The sequence below is a fragment of the Myotis yumanensis genome, unplaced genomic scaffold (genome assembly GCF_028538775.1).
Source record: "Myotis yumanensis isolate MYYU_CA2020_CCGP unplaced genomic scaffold, mMyoYum1.0.hap1 SCAF_9, whole genome shotgun sequence".
In the NCBI taxonomy this organism is placed as follows: Eukaryota; Metazoa; Chordata; class Mammalia; order Chiroptera; family Vespertilionidae; genus Myotis; species Myotis yumanensis.
In genome coordinates this window covers 18,205,518-18,228,299 of record NW_027223760.1, presented here as the reverse complement: position 1 = coordinate 18,228,299, position 22,782 = coordinate 18,205,518, and the positions used below count along the sequence as shown (strand labels likewise).

General features: G+C 39.3%; 1 protein-coding gene across 5 annotated transcripts in view; it reads left to right on the top strand.

Annotated features, from left to right (window-relative positions):
* SLC13A1 (solute carrier family 13 member 1) overlaps positions 1 to 22,782 on the top strand; it is an 85,075-nt gene that overhangs the window by 27,478 nt on the left and 34,815 nt on the right. For 4 of the 5 annotated variants that reach the window (XM_070423817.1, XM_070423816.1, XM_070423814.1 and 1 more), the window contains 5 exons: positions 3,222 to 3,361; positions 4,913 to 5,049; positions 8,176 to 8,363; positions 9,203 to 9,257; positions 9,339 to 9,387. In XM_070423817.1, coding sequence (XP_070279918.1) covers positions 3,222 to 3,361; positions 4,913 to 5,049; positions 8,176 to 8,363; positions 9,203 to 9,257; positions 9,339 to 9,387 — 569 coding nt within the window. The remainder of the gene's footprint in view (positions 1 to 3,221; positions 3,362 to 4,912; positions 5,050 to 8,175; positions 8,364 to 9,202; positions 9,258 to 9,338; positions 9,388 to 22,782) is intronic. The other variant, XM_070423818.1, reaches the window with a different exon arrangement.

Below are 22,782 nucleotides of genomic sequence, written 5' to 3'. Positions count from 1 at the left end.
TACACAATGGCTAGCAAAACAGAATGTGTAGTACAATAGAGAAGACATGTAACAAACAGGTAAACAAACAGTATTTACACAAGTGTAGTGTGCTAAGAAGAAAACAAACAGGGCTCTGCAATAAAATAAAATAGTGAGATTTATTTAGGAGAGTTTGATATTGAGCATTGAAGAGGTGAGAAGAAAAACTGTCAGCCATTTATACCTATATCCCCTGCTCACATAACAGTTTTGGTGCATGGTCGATGCTTATTCAATGTTAGAGTAATTAATAAATTAAATAATAAGAGCCAAAACCGGTTTGGCTCAGTGGATAGAGCGTCGGCCTGTGGACTGAAAGGTCCCGGGTTCGATTCCGGTCAAGGGCATGTACCTGGGTTGCGGCACATCCCCCCCGTGGGAGATGTGCAGGAGGCAGCTGGTCGATGTTTCTCTCCCATCGATGTTTCTGACTGTCTATCTCTCTCCCTTCCTCTCTGTAAAAAATCAATAAAATATATTTAAAAAAAAAAAAAATTAAATAATAAGAAAATTGATAGAATTATTTACTTTATGTTATACAACCACTAAAAAATATAAAGCAATAAATATAAACTTTGAAAAGCATGACACAGTAATTTTTTTGTGAAACATGAAGATGTCCACTTCTATAAAAGGGTAATTTTTACATTTTAAAAAACCAAGCTAAGCTTAGTAAGCTATATTAAAAATGCAGATGCAGTTTAAAATAGGAAAATAAGGAGGAACCAAGATGACGGCATAGGTAAACATGGTACTTGCATCCTCTCACAACCACATCAAAATTACAACTAAAATACAGCACAACCATCATTCAGAACCAGCTGAAAACTGTCTGGATGGAAGTCTTACAACTAGAGAAGTAAAGAAGAAAGCACATTGAGACTGGTAGGAGGGATGGGGGCATGGAATGGGCTGGTCTGACACCCATGTGTGGCATTTTTAATTGAGAGGGATATCTTGGCTGAGGAGGCCTCTTGTGAAGAGCAAGGGCTCCCAGCCTCACACCAGACCCCTCAGCCCAGGGTTCCAGTGCTGGGAAGAGAAGTCCCCATAACTTTGTGTTACAAAACCCCGAGGGGATTGTGGCTGCATGACATTGGTGGCAGCCAGAGACCCAGGCAGTTCCTCTTAAAGGGCCAGCACACTGACTTACTCAGACTTACTTTCTCTGAGCTCTAGCACTATGGTAGCAGCTTGAAAGGACCCAGGGACATAGGGAGAGGAAATAAATTGTCTGACCTCAGGGTAAGAACTTGGGGGCAGCTTTCTCCCAGATAAAAGTGCTTGCAGAGGTCATTGTTTCTATGCTGAAATCTCCCTCACCACAGAGCTGACTGGCAAGGTGCCACATCTGAGTCTCTAGCAACCTGGCTCACACTGTTCCATCTGTCTAGGTCAGTGGTTCTCAACCTTGGCTGCACATTAGAATCACCTGGGAATATTTTTAAAATCCTGATTTCTGGGCCTCATCCTCTGGAAATTCTGTTTCTTTGTTACTAATGTTGTGGCCCCACCCCATAACAAAGAAACAGAATTTCCGGAGGATGAGGCCCAGAAATCAGGATTTCAAAAAGATTCCCAGGTGATTCTAATGTGCAGCCAAGGTTGAGAACCACTGGTCTAGATCAGTGGTCAGCAAACTGCGGCCCCTTGAGTGTGGCTCTTCCACAAAATACCACGTGTGGGCGCACACGTACAGAGCAATTAAAACTTCGTGGCCACACTCAAGGGTCCAAAGAGCCGCATGTGGCTTGCAAGCCTCAGTTTGTCGACCACTGGTCTAGGTGATTCCCTGAGACCTGCCCCACCCAATTTGAAGCTCCACGCAAGCTGTTTGCAGCAGCTTTTCCATATGAATGGCTGTGTTGGCTCAGGCTTCAGACTTTCTTAAAATCTCTCAAACAAGCAGCATCTGCTCACAGCATGCCCCATACAAACTTGATAAGCTGCCCCAGGCCAGGCACTAGCAACAGCCTGCCTTGGTTTACAGTTTGGCCTCTTCTGGGCACCTCCAAGCCCAATACAAGTAGCAGCAATCTACAGATCACTCTGTAGCTTGTGCTGGGTGGCCCCAGGCAGGGCACAGGCAGCAACTGACTTTGCACCTCATAGAAGGCCCCTGAGCCTTTGACAGCTTCTGGTGGACAGCTTCATAAAACACCATATTACAACTCTACACATCTACATGTGACACATTCCAGGGGCAGATTTGGTAAGTACCAAAGCCCCACTGAAACAAGTCATGCCCCATAGAGGTGTCTCCTGCACAGCAGCTTCTCCACTGTAGTTGCAGCTGGTCTTCACAGCCAATTAGCCTGGGGGTCAATTCCTCCCAGTGACCCAACAGCAATCAAAGCTTAACTACAATAAGACAGTGCACACAGTCCACACAGGGTAACACTTAGAGAGCCCAGCTCAGGTGACTGGGGAGAGTGAGCCCTTGGCCCTATATGACATCTACTATACAAGGCCACTCTACCAATTCCAGGATACATAGCAGCTCTACCTACTACGTAGAAATGAACACAGGGGAGCAGCCAAATGTGCAGACAAAGACACATGTCACAAATGAAAGGACAGAAGAAATTTCCAGAAAAATAACTAAATGAAATGGAAGCAAGCAAACTACTAGATACAGAGTTCAAAACAATGGTTATAAGGTTTTTCAAGGAATTTAATGAGAGCTTCAAGGGACCTAATGATAATTTCAAGGGTCTTAGTGAGAACATCAAATACATGAAAAAAACACCAGTCAGAAATGAAGAATAATTTACAGGGAATTACAGCAGAGTAGAAGACACTGAGAATCAAATCAGCGATTTGGAATATAAGGAAGCAAAAAACACCAGAAGAACAAAAAGAAGTGTGAATCCAAAAATATGAATATAGTGCATTGAGCTTCTGGGGAAACTTCAAGGGTACTAACATTCACATCCTGAGGGTGCCAGAAGGAGAAGAGAGAGAAAGCAAGATATTGACAATCTATTTGAAGATATAATGACAGAAAACATCCCCTACCTGTTGAAAGAAATAGATTAACAAGCCCAGGAAGTGCAGAAATACCCAAACAAGATGAATCCAAAGAGGTTTAAATCATAATTAAAATGCTAAAGATTATAGAATCTTAAAAGCAGCAAGAGAAAAGCAGTTAGTTACCTACAAGGGATCACCCATACAGCTGTCAACTGATTTCTCAACAGAAACTTTGCAGGCCAGGAGAGAGTGGCAAGAAATATTCAAAATGATGAATGGCAAGGACCTACAACCAAGATTACTCTACCCAGCAAAGCTATCATTTAGAATTGAAGATAAGATAAAGAGCTTCACAGACAAGAAAAAGGTAAAGGTATTTATCACCATCAAATTAGTATTGTATGAAATGTTGAATGGCCTTCTTCAAGAAGAAGAAGAGGAAGAAAGAAGAAGAGGAAGAGGAGGGAAAAGAAGAAGAAGAAGAAGAAGAAGAAGAAGGTGGAGGAGGAGGAGGAGGAGGAGGAGGAGGAGGAAAAGAGGAAATATGAACAATAAAGTGACAATAAATCTGTCAGCAATTGAATTTAAAAATCAAAACAAATGAATAAGGAATCCAATGAACAAAATAAAGTGATGACTATAATAGAAGCAGAAGCATGGAAACATGGAACAAACTGACGAATTTCAGAGGGACAGGGGAGGGGAGGGCTAGAAGAGATTAACCAAAAAATTTATAAATACATATGCATTACCTATAACACAGACAATAGGATGATGAAAGCTTGGGGTGGGGTGGGAACTGTGTGGAGGGGGACAATGGAAGTGAAAAGGGGGGAAATCTGTAATATTGTCTACAATAAAGATTTTAAAAAATAAAAAATAAAGATTTATATCTCTAATATAAAAAATAAATAAATAAAATAGCAAAATCATCATGATAATTGATTGTCCTATTTCTATATGATTTCAGAATATTGTAATAGTTTTGTTCCAACTCTTCCATTCTTTACTAAATATTGTTTGATTTTTTAAAAAAAGGGATAATTCCCCTTATAATTTTTTTCTTTCAGTACAGCCTTGTGATTCAGTTTAGCTAAGCATTTCCTGAATATCAGTCTCATGAAATACTCCACCTAAAAATGTAGAAATAAGGTTTGTATGGTTCTATAAGTTGGAAAAATATCTTATATATGGAATCACACTTTTTGAGAGTGACAATATACATTATTATTTAAAGGTTTTTAGGAGGTCTACAGGAAAGAATATTCTAGTATTTCAAAATTCTGGTTTCTAATCTTATTTGACACAAAATCTTTTTTTGAGAAAAATATTATGTACCTGACATACTTCAGAGCATTCATTCTTTGCTAAATACTGCTGCAAATGGTTGCCCCAATTGTCTGTACACTTTACTAAATCTGAATGGTATTAGCTGAAAATGGCTTAAAATATTGACGCCATTCAAGGTTATTTATTTTATAAGAAATCATTTTGAAGGTAAAACCATTTAAAATACAAATGGTAATAAAGATATTGGTGAGTTAAAAGCTCAACTTAGGACTTTCCCAAATTATAGAGATTGACATTCTATGGTAGGAGCATAACCCAATTAACCCCAGTTTACAGATGGAGAAATTAAGGCATAGAAGGCCTTTGTCTGATGTTATTCAGCTATTTAAAAAACCAGAATCCTGAGTTCTTTTTCCCCCCTGAATATTTTCTCTTAAAACTACTATTTCTGGGTAAGAATATAAAACATACTTAAAGTTGTAGTCAAACACATACACATTTCTTTTAACAAAATAGAAATATTAGGTAGCTGAAAGTCAAAGTTAAGAGCAATGAAATAATGCCTTTTTCGTGTAATGTTATTTCCCCCCACCAACCTAAATAACCATGGATTTAATTATAATTTCAGGTGGCATCTGCTTATTTCAAAGATTTTCACCTACTGCTAATTGGAGTCATCTGTTTAGCAACATCAATAGAAAAATGGAATTTGCACAAAAGGATTGCTCTGAAAATGGTGCTGATGGTGGGTGTGAACCCAGCATGGTAAGCTCTGCATTTACTGTTCCAGGTTTACATTCATTTTTGTGCAGAGCAAATAACCAAAAAAGTAATGCATATCCAGGCAATCATTTGCATTGCAGTATACTTCATGACTTTATTTTCTCTGAAAATATGAAAGTGATATAAAGTATACTTGAGTTGTAGGAGAGAAAGAACCACTTTCTTTTCAATGAAGGTCTAGTTACAGGGAGATTGCACACAACTCCCTTACCTTTTGTGCATCATAGGAATCAAGGGTGAGAGAAGCCTTGAACTTCAACATGCAAGATTGATAGACTTCAGAGTAGATTTCATACTATCTTGTTTATTTGGCTGATTACACATTCAAGACTTGTTCAAGAGCATCATTAATTACAGGGAGGATGTTAGGAACCAAAGACAATAACATTACTGACAAAATACAAGTATGTGCCAAAAAATTCCAAGGTGGACATTTTCCTTATTTATTTATTTATTTGTTTGTTTGTTTGTTTGTTTTAATCCTCACCGAGGATATTTTTCCATTGATTTTAGAGAGAGTGGAAATGAGAGGGAAAGACAGAGAAATATTCATGTGAGAGAAAACATCAATTAGGAGCCCGCAACTGAGGTACGTGCCTTTGACCAGAATTGAACCTGGACCCTTCAATGCTCTATCCATTAAGCAAAATTGGCCAGGGCAACATTTTTGTTTTTCAATGAACTGTTGCAAAGTGAAATAAACAATTAAGAAACTTCCTCTAGCTCTGGCTGGTATTGGTCAGTGGTTAGAGTATTGGTCCATGCACCTAAGCGTCGTGGGTTCGATTCTAGTCAAGGGCACATACCTAGGTTGTGGGTTCACTCTCTGCCCCCTGTCGGGGTGCATGCGGAGGCAAAACTTTATTTATAGCATGTGAAATCACTCATTTGACTGGTTTTCTCAACTGAAATGAATTTCCCCCATTAAATTAACTGGCTATTTTAGTTTTAATTCCAGCTCTTAAGAATGTAGATGTAAGCCAAATTAACTTTCCAGAGTCAATATCATTTGCATAATGGAGTTATGCTTTAAAGCCTTAGGTGGTTCTTCCCTCATCTTTCTTTGAAAATGAGAAAATTGTATTGAATTCTGTTGCATAATTCATTCTAGGGTAGAACCACATCTATGTTCATCATTTATTGTGCAAACTGTTTTTTTCTAAATACAAAAGCAAATAACTCAGATGAGACAAATTTAAAAAATATTTACTTAAAAATTGTATAATATATATGTATTAAGGGCATTTCACTTCTTTAAGAGTGAAACAGTGTTCCAGGCTTCTTGGGTGCTATAGAAATGTGTCCCTTTACTGCACAGTGGAGCACTATCCATTATGCCAGTAAATGGCTTTTCAATTTAAGGCATTTTTATCAAACGGAAACCTTATCTGATCCCAACCTTTTTTATTGGAAGATTTTGTGTCTTGCCAATGCATTGTGTTAAAAGCATTTCTAGTTTTCTTTCTTTTTTGTTGAATTTATTGGAATGACATTGGTTAATAAAATACTATATTTTTCAGATGTACAATTCTATAACACATCATCTGTATTATGTATTGTGTGTTCACCACCTCAAATCAAGTCTCCTTCCACCACCATTAATCCCCCCATACCGCTTTTATTAAGAACTAGAGGCTCGGTGCATGAAATTCATGCATGGGTAGGGTCCCTAGGCCTGGCCAGCAATCAGGGCTGATTGGGGCCTCTGGCTGCCAGCTGGGGCCTCCCTTCCCTGGCTGCTGGCTTCTGGCTGCCAGCCGGGACCTTCCTTCTTTCCGTGCCACCCCCTGGTGGTCAGTGCATGTTAAAACGAGCCATTGGTCTCCCGGTCGAACTTCCGTGGGGATAATTTGCATATTAGGCTTTTATATAGAGAGATAATTTCTTGTTTAAGCAGATTTCTAATATGTTTTCTTTTGTTTTGTTTGACACATATAAAATATTCACCTTATCTGAAGTTGAAACTTATAGTGTACATTTTTTTTTGTACATCTATTTTTTAAAGTATATTTTTATTGATTTTAGAGAGAAATGGAGAGGGAGAGAGAGACAGAAACATCAATGATGAGAGAGATTCGTCAATCAGATGCCTCCTGTATACCCAACACTGGGTATCCAGTCTGCAACCCAGGCTTATGCCCCGACCAGGAATCGAACTGTGACCTCCTGATTCATAGGTCAATGCTCAACCACTGAGCCATGCCGGCTGGGCTTGTAGATCTATTTTGAAAGGGAGTCAGAGAATTTAATAAGTGGCTTTATACGGAAAGCAGTGCTTCTGAATGGTTTTCTGGAACCTTCTACTCAAAAGAGATCATGTTTTAATCCAAGTGTGATTTTGAAAGCTTATAGACATGGTTTAAAACCCTATAGTTTTTTAAAGCAATGGGGAAAAAAAAATCCTATAGTTTTAGGTATGTTATTATTAAGGGAGAAGAACTACTCATAAGAGAAGACAATGTAATATATCCAGTTCTTGACAATAGGCAGGAGTGTCAGATTCAGACGAGCATGAATAATAATAGAATCTATAGAAAATTCTGAAGCCTCAAGTTAGATATTGCTTTTAACCATTTCCTCCACCCACCACATATTAAGCCCAAGTAGTGAAAAAGTAAAAGGCAGGTTTATAAAAATTAATCTCTCTCCTTGCCCTTATGCCTTCTTGGCAACATCCTATCCTACAGAGATATGACCAAAAGATCAAAGAAAAAAATAAGGAATTCCAAATTCAAAAGTTGATTGCATCTTGTCTTGCTAGAATTTGAAGGAAAGTGCATTCAAATATTCGCATAATATTATAAACTGTCATATCATCTAACAATTTGCAGGCTGGTTATACATTTAGTCATTATTCTGTTTTGGGAGACAAGACTTTTATGGTTTCCTGGGAGACAAAACCTATAAGAACTCCCCTCTTACCCCTGTCATTTTGATTTCTACTGGCTATGGCTGTCCTCAGAGTTTGTTGTCTGGCAAAAAACCTAACCATCAATGTTTTGAACAAATGAATTCCCAACTTATAAACATCATCCTTTACAGTTAAAAATTACAGTTGGTTAAGCTAGGATCCCAGCTCGTACTAAAAGTCCTCTCCTCTCATTTCAGGCTGACATTGGGCTTCATGGGCAGTACTGCCTTCTTATCTATGTGGCTTAGCAACACTTCCACTGCTGCCATGGTGATGCCCATCGTGGAGGCTGTGGTACAGCAGATCATCAGTGCTGAAGCACAGGTCAAGGCCACTCAGATGGCTAATTACAATGGATCAATCAATCATGGGCTGGAGATGGAAGGTATCACATGTAGATATGGCCACAGGGGGTCTAGTCATATGGGCAATAGGCATAAATGTGAGAATTCTGGGTTATATGTTTAATTAACTGTCCATACACTCATGATATGAATTTAACTTTTCCCTTTCTATATTTCCAAATATTTACACAAGGGAATTACATTACGTCAATATTTACCTTAAATTAATGACTGCGTTTACAGTCTCCAGCAAAAGAGGAAGAAGGCCTTTTCCATTCTTCAGCCAGTCTGGTGGAACTCTCTCTCATGTCTTTATCAGCAGACCTCCAGGTTACTCTTTTGTACTGAAAATATTTTCTTGCTTAATATTGAGAATTTTTAAAAGATACATTTTTATTGATTTCAGAGAGGAAGAGAGAGAGAGAGAGAGAGAGAGAGAGAGAGAAATATCAATGATGAGAGAGAATTATTGATCGGCTGCCTCCTGCATGCCCCACACTGGGGATTGAGCCCACAACCCAGGCATGTGCCCTGAATGGGAATCGAACTGTGACCTCCTGGTTCATAGGTCGACACTCAACCACCAAGCCAGGCTGGCCCAGACTAGATTGAGAATTTTTAATTCCTACATTTATTTGGAAATGGCATCTCATTTTACTGTAATTATTTCTGCCTCTGATAAACTGACCTGATGTAGTGAAAAATCTTGGGGGATATTTGTGTTTATAAAATACATTATTAAGATGAATATTATGTCAGTACAGGTGAATTTGTTTCTTTTCAGCTTCTAGTAATGCTTCCATCACACACACACACACACACACACATACACTGATAAACTTTCATTTAAATTGTTTTTCTTTTATTTAATGTTTTGCAGAATGTGTTAATGAAGATGAAACAAATGAGACGAAAGAGAAAAAACCAGTTCCAGGGTAAAGAAAATTGACATTTTGATTAGGACTTTTCAAATTACATTTTAATAATATTATAAACTGGGTCAATTTATTTTTCAGACACGGTAACGATGCAGAGAAAATTTCAAACAAGAAGGAGTTGAAAAAGGTACATTAAACTTGATTTTTTTCTAAATAATTACACATGAAATTGTAGTAGAGCCCCAGTTAGATATGTATACATTTTAAAAAACTCTTACTTGATTCCTTGTCTATAAATTACTTTGTTTGCCTAAGTCAAACCACAGTGTAATAGTTTTCTTTTTCTTAGCCTCTAAATTCTTCAGTGTATATTTCTTAAAATCAAGGGCATTCTCTTATCTAGCCACCATATAAATGTGTCAAAAATCAGGAAATTAACATTGATACAGAACTGTTACTAAACCCACAGACTTTATTCAGATGTCACCCATTGTCCTACATGTGCTCAGTAGTGAGAATCTTTCAGGATCTAAGATCACTGTTGCGTTTCAGTTGTCATTTCTCTCTAGCCTTCCTTCTTCTGGATCAGTCTTCACCCATCTTTCATTGTCCTTCACATTAACATTTTGAAGAGAGGGGCCAGTTGCTTTGCAGAATGTCCCAGGATTTGGGTTCATCTGATATTTCATCAGATTCAGGTTATGCTTGGCGGGGGGTGGGGGGGGGGTGGGGCGTAGGAATACCCCAGAAGTAATGTTGTATTCTTCTCGTTGTTTCTATCAGATGGTAGACAATTTTCATTTGTTCCCATATTTGAGCTGAACTTTGATCAACAAGTCCTGAACATGTCCTCCGGGTTTACACTCCGGCCTGTGCCTTTTAATTAATAACTAAACTATGGGGAGAATTTTTGAAGCCAGGTGAACATTCTGTTTCTTAGAGTAATTGATGACTCTTATCTGAATCAAATTACTATAATGATTTCCAAATAATGATATTTTAACTCTTTTATTCCTTCTGCATTTATAAATTAACATTTTACTGAAAAGGTCTTTCCTTCTCTCTTATTATTTACCTCTGTCAATATGGATCCATGGATTTTCATTTTATTCAATGGGTTATAATCCATTGCTATCATTATTTATTTGTATGTTCAGATTGTCCCAGATTTGGTCAGCAGGAGCCTGTTCAAACTGGCTACTGTGCTGTCATTCGACTTGTGCACAAGATGGCCCACGGTTATTCTTACAGCCATTTTTCTAAGGACCCCTGGCTCTTTTCTGTGGGCTGTGATATTAGAACCTAAGATCTGGAAGCTGGGTGTGCTCTTGCCCCTGAGGTGTCATAACTCATGTCCTTTCAGTGGACAGACTGGGGGAAATATCCATTTCATATCATTCTTGCCTTTCACAAATTTATATTTGCAACACCTTTCTCTCATTCTGAGAAGGCTGGATCCCAACAAAATTAATATATTTACTCCTTTGATCAATTCTACAATACACACAATCTTGCTTTAGAATTACTATACCCACACCACTATTAACAATAAGCTAACTTGGATGTGAGGGCGATCTGGCTGCGACATCTGTCACCCCATTGATCGCCAGGGTTGATTCGGCTGATCTGGCTGGCTAGGCGGGTGTCCCCCTCCTCCCTCACCGATCCATGTGCGTCCCTCCCGGGGCTGCGAGCTCGGTAGAAGAGGACGACCGCCCCCCCCCGCCCCCCCCCCGCAGGAGAGGACCGGTCTTCGGTCAAGGGTATACGAGTAGCTGCACTCCCCTGCTAGAACCTCCAAACAATAAGCTAACTAACCTATTAAGCTGTAGTTAGGGCAGATGTAAGCCGAGGAGAGTCCCTGACACAAGTTGCTCCTGCTGGAAGCTAGAACTAGAGCAAGCCACAGGGAGACAGACCCAGGACAAGCCAGACCTTGGAGGGTAGCAGTAGCTAGGGTGATATGAAGCTGAGGAGTCCTGGGGCAGCCTTCTCAGGGTCCTGGAACATGGAGCTGGAGCAGGCTTCCAGGAGACCCAGGGATAAGCAGCATATATTTTGGGGCCCTGAGGACACTGGGATGGCATGGACCTGCAGGCAGAGCACCTGGATCAAGCTCCTGCCCTTGTGATCAGGGGGAATGGAAGGGTCACAAATGGCAGCCTGGTGCTTCCAACCGCAGAGAGCGTTCCAGCAACTCCCCTCCCACTTGACAGATGCTCTAGGATTTGTAAATGGATCTCCTTCCTGTCTAGCTTAGGTGTCCTTTAAACCACTGTTTTGTTTTTTCCTGCTGGGCCCCAGGGCAGGCAAGTCTGTGTGGGACCTCCCAGGATCTCTCTGGACTGCAGGGCAGTGTGTTAGCTTGGGTGTCCACAGTGTGGCGTCACTGGCTCTCCTACATATACCTGTGTAGTCTCTCTCTTGTTGGTTGTGCAGAAGCTGTTCAGTCAGCTCTCAGTTCTTCGTCAGGGGGAATCGCTCTGGCTGTAGGTGTAAATGTGACATGTTCTTGGAAAAGGAGGTGAATTCAGCCTCTTCCCACACTGCCATCATGGACCAGAAGCTCCCACTGCCATGGTTTGATAAGCCCTTCATAGATAGACCAACATCAACAACCTGGTAGAAAACATTTTGTGCTCTGAGCATTAGCATCGTTATTTTTCTCCTTTCACTGGGTCCTTGGTGATGACATTTAGCTATGCAGTTTAAAGAAATATAATCCCAGTCTCAGAACGGTATTTCTTTTTTTTTAATTAAAATATTGCTTGCCTGATAGCCTGGTTTTCATTAGGAGCATCTACATTTCTTCCAGCTTATGATCTTAGAGCCATTCCTATTCATGTAATTACAATCCAGTTATCTTCAGTGTCCCCATTGCCACTGAAAAAGTCAATGCAGGATTCATGAGTTGCTATTGTCAAATACAGATGGGAAAGTTGTTGTCGTCATTCCAGTTATCAAAGGAAGGAGTCTCTTATATACTATCCTATACAATTTATTTCTCCAGAATGAATCAATATGAGAATACTACACCAGGTTGTATTGGGAACTATATATCTCAAGATCATGGAAAAATAATTCTGCATAGAAATAGTCGTAAGGTAGCCATGGCATTAGGAATAGGAGAATGGGCATATGTTCCTTCCTCAGGCGATAATGCATTAGCATCATCTCAAATGGGAAAAGAAAACCTCTCATTATTTCCAGAAATCTTCAAGGAAAGAGCAATTTCTATGTCAAGAGAAATCGAATACAAAGATACATTTTAAGCCATTAGTTATAGTGTGCAATAAGGGTTTTAAAGATGAGAATTGAACACATATATATTTATGAAAACATGATCATCTTTAGGGATATAAGTAATTCTTCTAAAACATAGAAAATTAACAGTGTGTCAGGTAAATTATGGAAGAATACATTTCCAATTGGCTTTTAAAACTCTTATAAACATTGGAAAGCCTATACTCGCACTCTAACTTTCTGTGGTCTTTTTTAGAAACTCAGTTTTCTGGCACAGTGCCTAAATCTTGGGTTAAGTCCTCTTCAAGTTGCTTTGATAGCTTACACTGGGCATTAAAGGGAAGTCTGTTAATGGTATTAAAGTGAAGTCTGTTAATGGGCATTAAAGGAAAGTCTATTAATGAAAAGACCTGCTCCTTACTATAAGCAGCTCAGAGTCTAGTGGGGAACATTGACTTAAAAACAGAAAATATGACATCAATACCACAGCAAAGGCATGCACAGAGGCCAAGTCTTCCAGAAGCCGGCGCAACTGCCTCCATCGGGACTGATTGCAGGGGGGAGTATGAGGTTAAGAAAGCTGAATCTGGAAGGAAGGTGGCATGTGCAGGCAGAGGAGTGCAGACTCCGTGTGTGCATGGACCACGTCTATTTTGTTCACCATTCAATCCCCTGCACACTCTATGGCTTGCCACAGAGAAGGTATTCGGTAGGTGTTTATCTTTGCTGGTCAATGAATGAGTGAAAATGGAAGAGCATTCTACTCAGAGAACACAATGAAATCAAAGACCCACATATGTAGAGAACAGGGCTTTTTTTCAGGAAACATCTCCAGTGCAGGTGCTAGGGATGTGTGTTCCTGTGATAAGTGAAATTACTGGATAGGTTGGGCCAAGTGAGAAATAGCTGTTTGTAACATGAAAAGAGGTTAGTTTACCTTAGAAGGAATAGAGAGCTTTGAAGCTGGGGGCAGCCATGTGAGTTCAGCCCTCTGAGAAGCTCCCTGTGGTAAGACTGTGAAGGGGATAGGGTATGGACCTAAGTGGACTTTTTGGTGGTCAGACTTTGGGGATGAGAGAAAGAGGAGTATAGAAAATGCCTCTGCTACAGTGAACAAGTCCTGTGATGCCACTGATGGAGATGGGGAACACAGGAGAGGAATACGTTTTTAATGGAGAAAAGTAAGATAATTTGGGTGCATTTTTGGCAATAAAGATTGAGATCAGAGTTTAGGAGAGGTCTTTGAACAATGAATCTATGGTCTTTCTACAATCTAATGCATAAAAGTTCAGCTTTATGTAAAAAAAAAATTAAGGGCTAACTTTTTGCTCTACAAAATGCTCTTTATAAGAAGTATCACAAAAGTATTTTACATAATGCACATTTAAGATATGTTTTGATTTTTAACAATTATAAATCTCTTCTTAGGAATGAACATGTTATATGGTGTGTGTTATGATTATAATAAATTGCACCTGTTCTTGGCCAGGTTTTTACACTAGGTAATTTAACACAGAATGGCAATGTAGAAAAAGCTGTATCTATTTCTTCTAGATATAAACAGAAGGATATTTACATTTATAATATTTTGGTCTGTTCTCTTCTTGAAGTAGATGGGACATTCTATTGAATGAAAATAAATGCCATGTGGTTTAGCTTTGATTTTGAATTACAAGTCAAAAATATTCAAATATTAATACTTCTGAGGGTGAATGGTTTTAAATAAATTTCAAAGAGAGAAAAAATGAAGGATTTAGTTTTTTTGGTTTTTGTTGTTGTTTTTAATAATTTGCATCACTTTTTGCCTTGTTCCTACTAAAAAAATTAAATTTCTAGTGAAATTTACTACAATTTCATACAATTGAATCCACATTTGCCTAGTAGAAAATTAAGGATTTTTTTCTAAATTTAATTAAAATCTTTTTTCTAATACGATGAAATCAATCTAAGATGATCAATAAGCTTACTTCATCTTTTGGAATTATATACTTACTTAACTTTTAAAAAATTATACAGTATATTTTTCTCTAAAGTCAATGAAATACACACCACTTTATATAAAACTAGAGGCCCGGTGCACAAAATTCGTTCACAGGTAGGGTCCCTAGGCCTGGCTGGCAATCAGGGCTGGCCAGGGCCTTCCTTCATTCTGTGCCTCCCACTGGTGGTTGGCACATGTCATAGCAAGTGATCAAACTCCCAGTCTCCCTGTCAAACTCCTGAGGGTACAATTTGCATGTTAGTCTTTTATATATGTAGATTAGGTGTTTAGTAAGCAGAAAGTTCCCAATAGTAGGAGAAAATTAAGAATTACCACCAAATAAGTTCTAAATTTGGTGATAAAAATATTTAAAAATATACATTTAACATTTGCTCAGATATTACCTTTCTTATGAGGCCTACCCTGACTAGCCTGTTTTCATTGTAGCTAATACATCCCTCCTCTTAATCCCCCTAAATCTGCCCTGCTTTTTCCAAAACATATATTACCTTCTTAAAGGGTGGTCTGGCTGCACCCCACTCGTGCACAAATTCGTGCACCAGGCCTCTAGTCTTTTAATAATGTACATGTGTTTCAGATCATTATGATGTTCACTTTAAGTATCTTACAATGTTATTTGTCAATTTTACCTGAACAAAGTTGAAAAAAAATTGTGGGATATTTAAAGTGTATATCCTGGTGGTGTAATATGTATTCATGATATAACGGCTCCCCATATAGTTGACTACACATACATCACCTCATTTATTTACTTACATATTTGCTTATTTATTTTGGTGAAAATTTTGAGTTCTACTCTCTTGGGACACTTCAGTTGTGCTATGTAGTGTTATCAACTGTAGCTGCCATGTTTTGCATTGGATCCTCAGTCCATATTCATCTTATAGCTGAAAGTCTGTACCCCTTACTTGGACTTTTTTAATCTGGCAGTTTTCTGTGCCTCTGGAAACACAGGATGAAGCTGAACTTTTTAAAAACAAATCCTAACTCTTCTACTCATTAATCCAATTTATGAGAACTCATTCCATACAACTGAATATCTAGAAGCCTCATTTTCAATAGTGTTATATCAGAAGAAATGACCAAATTTCTGGCATGTAATGGAAATCCAATATGCTCTGCCAAGAGCCTAGACTAGAGTGAAGGTAACTGCCTGGATATAGACCAGCAGGGAAACCTGATCCATCTGAAATTCTGCCAGGTGTGTTTCTGAAAGAAGAAAGAAGTGGGTGGCAACAGTTGGTGAGGTAAATTTGAATAAAGAGTTTATTTTAACATTCATTAAGACAAGGAATCATGGCAGCAACCGGTAAACATGAACTCACTCCAGATTTCCATTTTTATCATAGTCAAAGCCTAGCTCTGTTGATGGGTATAATTAACGGTGTTTCCACAAAACATTTTGTTGTTAAAAAAATTATTGACTGTTTATGATATCTTGTCTTCATATTTTTTCAAGCAAATAGCATAAGTTCACCCATGTTGAAAGCATCTGTGCTTTCCTCTAACTATTCAGTAAACCTCCCAAAATATAATGAAACAAATATAAGAAAAATATAAGAAACAAAATATAATGTAGGTTGTTTCTTAAAATCCTCAGCAATGTTTTTATGCATCTTCCAATGCTATTTCCTAAGCAAGAAATATGTTTACTTTGTTCCTAAATTGTATTTTATATATTTTGACTATGAAATATTTCATACATATTTATGAAATATAACAAAAAAATAAGGAGTAATAAAATGAATAAAATAGGATATACCATATATACCTCAGCTTAAGAAATAGAATGTGCCCTGGCCAGTGTTCAGTGGTTAGAGCATTGGCCCACACACCAAAGGGTCTCAGGTTCAATTCTGGTCAAGGATACCTACCTGGGTTGCAGGTTTGATCCCTGGTCCTCGGTCGGGGCATGTGCAGGAGGAAACCAATCAATGTGTCTCTCACACATGTCTCTCTCTCTCTCTCTCTCTCCCTCTCTCCCTCCCTCCCTTCTACTCTCTTTAAAAATCAATGGAAAAAAATATCCTCAGGTGAGGATTAACAAAAAATAAATAAAAGAAAGCAACAGAATATAACCATTTCTAGAAATCTCCATGAGCCCATCTTTGATTCTTTCTCCTTTCCTCATGTAAATGTATTCTCTCCTTATTGGGTTAGCCACAGTCCAGAATTTTGTGTTAATAGTTCTCTTATTTTCTTTTTAGCATTATCACTTGTATTAGTTACTTGTTCACTATGACAACCACCCTAAATAGCAATAGTTTTAATGAGGTAAAAATAGGCTGGTATGTTGTCCTCACAATGAAGATGACCCTGACTCTTTCCACCCCACTCTGCCCTCCTCAGGGTCTGTTAGATCAAGTTTGCTAGTTGTACCTTTCAAATAGTCTGTGACTTAACCAATTTCTTTCTGCTTCACCCAGCAATTGATGAAACTGTTTTTGTTAAAATCTCCCTCTATGCTGTGGATATGTCTATTTCTTCTGCAATTCAGTCAGTTCAGGTTTCTATTTATTTTTAGATTATTTAGATTATATTATTATGTCCTCACCAATTTGGAATGTTTAAATATTACTGATTAATTTAACACTTTTACCATTTTGCAGTGCCCCTCTCGATCTATACTAATATTCTGGGGTTTTAGAGTTTATTTGTCTGATAATGATGCTTTTTTAGGCTTGTACCTGGCATTTTTTATTTTTAATATTTCTGTGTCATTATATTTTAAATGTACCTCTTTTAAAACAAACACTGGCTTTTGCATGTTTATCCAGGTTGAACATTTTTACCTGAAAAGTTTGATTTAGTTGAACTTTTGCAATTTTATGAATTCTGAATTTCTAATGCCAGATTTCTATGTTTTCCAATATTTTTTCTCTGTTTACTAATTCTTTTCTCATTAATTCCTTTAATAGTGTGTGTGTGTGTGTGTGTGTGTGTGTGTGTTAAATATATGTATTATTCTTTTACAACAATTCTTGAGAATTTTCAGCCATTATTTCCTCTGGATCTTGGTTTGCTGGATGAAGCAGAAATTTCAACCTGCATAAACATGCAAAAGCCAGTGTTTGCTTTAAACTTTCTCACTCAGTCTTCCAACTTTCATAACATCTCATTTTTCTTCTCTATGTCTTGCTGGACTACACTATGAATTATACTTTCAGATCTGTCTTCCAATTATTTAGTTCTCCCTTCAGCTATGTCTATTTTGTAGTTTAACCCATACACAGAGTTTTTATTTATCTTAATATATCAGCTCTATTGAATTACTAAAGGCCCAGTGCACGAAATTCATGCATGGGCAGGGTCCCTGGTGGCTGCCAGTTGCCGGCTGGGGCCTTCCTTTGTTCCACACCACTGCCTGGCCACATCATAGTGAGTGATCAAACTCCCAGGCAGTAGAACTCCTGAGGGAACACTTTGCATATTAGGCTTTTTTATATATAGATATTCATATGCCATATAATTCACCCATTAAAGTATGCCAGTCTGTCATTTTTGGTATATTTACAGTTATGCAACCATCACCATGATTTTATTTTATTAATTGAATTTATTGGAGTGACATTGGCTCATAAAACCATATAGGTTTCAAGCGCACAACTCAATAAAACATCTGCACACTGCATTGATCTTTTCATACCCATTTTTCCCCACATTGCCTACCTCCAAGTACTCCTTGTCCCCCTTTCCCTCTGGCTATCACCACACTCTTGTCTGTGGCTATGTGTTCCATATATGTTTTTTGTTTAATCCTTCACCTTCATTCATCCAGTCCCCCAATGCCCATCCTCTCTCACAGCTGTCAGTCTGTTCTATATATCCATGCCTCTATTTTTACTTTGTTCATCAGCTTATTTTGTTCATTAGATTCCACATATAAGTGAGATCATGTGGTATTTGTCTTTCTCTGACTGGCTTATTTCACTGAGCATAGTAATCTCCCCATCCATCCATACTATACAGTTTACAGATGGAATGTCTGTAAAATTTCTGAGGGTCTCTGAGGTCTGCCTCCACCTGTCTGCTACTCTGCCTCCCCCTGAGGTTGCCTGATCTTCCTCCAGAGCCTTCTGAAGAAAGACTGCAGAGTGGACCCAGGCTGGCCTCAACCCACAAACCCTGCCACAGGTGTGAGCTTGGTAGGGGAGGGCGGCTTGGGTCCAGAGGGTGAGACTAATGGGCCTCCTACTTGAGGGCTGTGTGGTCAGGCACTCAATGAGGGGAATGTGGACCCTACTCCAGAGCCAAGCCACTCAGTCTCTGCCAGAGTCTCCAACTCTAGTTCCCCCAGGAGGGGCATCCTGCAGGTTCAGGTTGGTAGCAGCAAGTCATCCCCTCTGCAGGAGCAAGGTCAGCCAGGTGGAGCCACTGGGGCTTGGGGGATGGGGTGGGGAGGAGACCAAGAGTCTCCCATTGGGGTGGTGCCAGCTGAGCCCTCAGGAGGGGACCAAGCACTGCATCCTGGTCCAAGACAATAGCCTCTGAAGGAGACAAACTCGGAATGTCCCAGTTCTGAGCAACACTTCCTTCCCTGTCATTGGGACTTGGGGGGTGGGGGTATCCAAAGAGTCTCCCATTGGGGATGTTGACAACAAGCCTGTAGGAGGGGGGTGGACACTTCTTCCCCTTCCCAGGATAGGTGGACTGAGCTTGCAGGAAAGATAGGAGTGCCAAACTGCTACCACCACCCCCCCCCCCCCCCCCCCTGCAAACCCAGCCCTGGCCAGTCTGACTCTTGGATAAAAGCCTCCCTGGGAGACGGTGCGCCTGCCAGCTCTGTGCTGTACTCTAATCCCTTTTATGGCTGAACTCAGCAGGGCAGGCCACAGTGATCCAAGAGGTGGAGGTGGGAGGGGAGTGCTGGCTGTGTGCTGGAGGTGGGGAAGGATGGTCCCCTTTCCAAAGCTTCACAGTTCAGTCACTGTCTGAGTCTCCACCAAGAGCTTCTCCAGAAAAAGAGCCCCCCGCCCCCCATCCCTGCTGAGTGCAGCCAGCAGATCCCTCTGCAGCACCCGAGTACAGCAGATGGGAGTCGCCAGTAGTTGAAAACTGGAAAGTGCACTCTCCAGGCTGATGTTAACAATAGGAGTGCTTGGCCCTGGAAAGACAGCATCTGGGTCTCTAGCAGACTCCCTTCTCTCCCAGGCAGACTGAATCCCCATGGATTTTCACCACCAGGTGCTATCCTCTTTGTGTCTCTGTTGCTTGGTGTTGGGGATCCCTGCATGGGTTTCAGACCTCATGCTCCTGGGGGAGGGAGTTTTGCAGCCCAGATAACCCTCCAACTCCTCACCTGCCACATGGGCATGGGGACCAACCTTTTCCATGTCTGTGCCTCTTCTGCAAACCCTTGGTTATAATATTTCAGTTCAGTTAGCCTTCGGTTGGTTATTCAGGTTGATTGTTCTCTAATTTAGCTGTAATCCCATTTGGTGCTGGGAGCAGCTGTGTGTAGCTTCCACCTAGTCTGCAGCCATCTTGGAATCTCCCCTCCACTGAGTTTTTAAATTCAGTTATTTAATTTTAATTCCTATAAATTCTATTTGTCTCTTTTTAAGATCTGTTTAGTAATTTTTATAGTTTCTTTCTCCTTACTCATATTTTCCATCCCTTCTCTAGTTTTGTTAATCATAAATAAATTTATTTATGTTCTGTATCTAAGTAGTGTTTGAAGTCCTAAGGATCTCTCTCTCTCTTGCCTATTTTTGTTTCCTGTTTGTTCTCACTTTGGTTACTTTATTTTCTTGTGTGCTTTGTGCTTTTAAATATAGAAATGATAAATTTCCTTGAAATGTCTATGGGAGTTCCCCAAGTTCTGGGTTGGAGCTGCATGGAAAAGCCTTGAATTATATCACTGTTTTATCTTAATACACACACCAATTAAGAGTTTTCAGGGTACATTATGTTTCCTCTTAAGTCAACATGGGATTTCCTTGCTTTCCACTTTTACAAAGGATACCAGCTTTATGAGTGTTTTCTTATACAGCTCCCTGCCAGGATGGGCCATCCCCAGCTACGCCTGCAAAAGAATAAACTGAAACCCTCAGGTCAAACAGCTGCCTATACATTCACTTAAGATTTTACTTCCACTTTTTTGAGGTCAAGGCCGATTTCTTACTTTTATATCAGTTCAGTGATAAATTTTTAAATGCACTTTTAAATATTTTAAACAGGGACTCTGATTTGTCATGCAGCTGGATATAAAAATCTGCTATATTATTTATACATTATTTCAGTCATTTTTACCACTATAAAAAAAACAAGATGTTCCCCAATAGCACATATATTTTTACTTTTTGCTCTTCACTAAGAAATTACAAATGAAGCTTCTAAATATTTAACATTAAGAATAATATTATTTTATAAAATAAATTCTGGATTTAATTGACTTTCAACATCGTTGAAAAAGTAGAGTTTTTATGAAGATTCCTCATGTCTAGAGTGCTAAATTTTTAATATCTACCTATTCATCATACTATTATTTTATAACCTAATATTCCCAATTCACAATATGCAACATAATTCTTTATTAACTACAGGGATATAAAACATATTTCAAGGAGTTTTATTGATAACTTCAACTTTGTTACCAGCTTCTCTGAGTTGTTCAGGTTATCACCAATTACAGCTTCATCTGATCTTTATGAAGAGATTATATCAAAAATAGAAGAATCTCCTCTTACATTTTCTGCTGTTCACTTACTATTTTCATTCTGAAATTTCTTTACATAAATCACTTCCTATAGAAATACTTCAAAGCCAGATGCATATTATGGGAAAAGGAGATGATAACATAATCATACTAGAGGCTGGAAGGTAAAAAAAAAAATGGGTGGGAGCCCTGGTCAGTGGTTAGAGTGTCATCAGCTGGTGCACTGAAGCATCACAAGTTCAATTCCCAGTCAAGGGGACCTACCTGGGTGAGATCCTTGACCCCAGTTGGTGTGAGTGTGGGAGGCAACCGTTCAATGTTTCTCTCTCACATTGGTGTTTCTCTCTCTCTCTCCCCCTCCTTCCTTCTCTTCCACTTTCTAAACAACCAGTGGAAAAAATACCCTCAGGTGAGGATTAACAAAACAAAACAAAAAAGAGAATGGGTGAGAAATGATTTAGTTATCCTACAAAAGTGGAGTCCTAAATCAGCAGTGAGGAATGACAATAAACAATCCAATTTACATACAAGCAGCCCTCAAAGTTTTTAAATGTTGAAAAGTGGGGATAAGTAAAAAATTTCTAATGAAACAGTTCAACTCTGCATAGATGCAACTGGTCCTCTCCCACCAAAGAGAAGTGTAATCTTAGATATAATGAAGCAGAGAGTAAGGAGGACCAGACACAGTTCAGGCTTGGGAGAAGGTTTCACAGTGAAAATAGGGGCACTGAGTGACAGTTTATATGCTAAACTGTGAGACCCCTGACTTCCACCCCACCTGCTCAATAGGCAGGAGACCAGAAGTTTCTTCCTTGGGGAATGCAATCAGCACAAAAGAGAAGATGAAAACATATAGCATTGGATTTTTCTAAAAAAAAAAAAGCCCAGTCTGATGCTACTGCATTGAAGCCCATAGTCAACATCAAATCCCGAAGCACACCTACAGAGCTTCCAATCAGCCTTTCATTGACTTCAGTAAGAGCAAACAACTAAATTAAAAAGACCTGGATATTTGAAGAAAGCCTCGGGCATAGAAAGAGAGAATCCCAAACAAACAAAAATGAAAGAGAAACTTACAGGAAACAGAGACTTCAAGAAGATGAAAACACAAGAAAAGAAACTGCTATTAATCTATTCAAAAAGGTAAAGAAATTGTACTCATCAAATATGATGTACAGTCTATAAAACGGGAAGAAGACCTCCTGGCTGGATGGCTCAGTTGATTGGAGCATCATCCTGCACAACAAAAGGCCTTGGTTGGATTCTCTGTCAGGTTGAGGAGATAGAAGAGGGCTAGGCAGTCAGGGTTGGGACCACAGGTGAGGTGGGAGGTGGGGGAGGGGAGTGTAGAGTTGCAGATGCAGGTTGCTGTGTCCTGTTCCAAGAAAAACAAAGTAACCTAGAATTGAACCCAGTTAGGCAGCAGTTGCTAAAGCAACCCCACTAGGCAGAACAGTGATGTCACCTCAGACCTGAAGTGGCAGTTCTCAATCTGGTTCATCTCCCCATGGGAACTCGAGCTTTAAAATGTATGGATGTTGCTAAGGCAGAATTCTTTGAAATGACCAATCAAGAGCTAACAAAGCATCTATCTAATGCCAGATAAACAAGCACACTCTCTTCTCTCGCTGGTGCACTGGGTTCCTGACTCTCCCTTGCAACCACATAGCTTGTGGCCC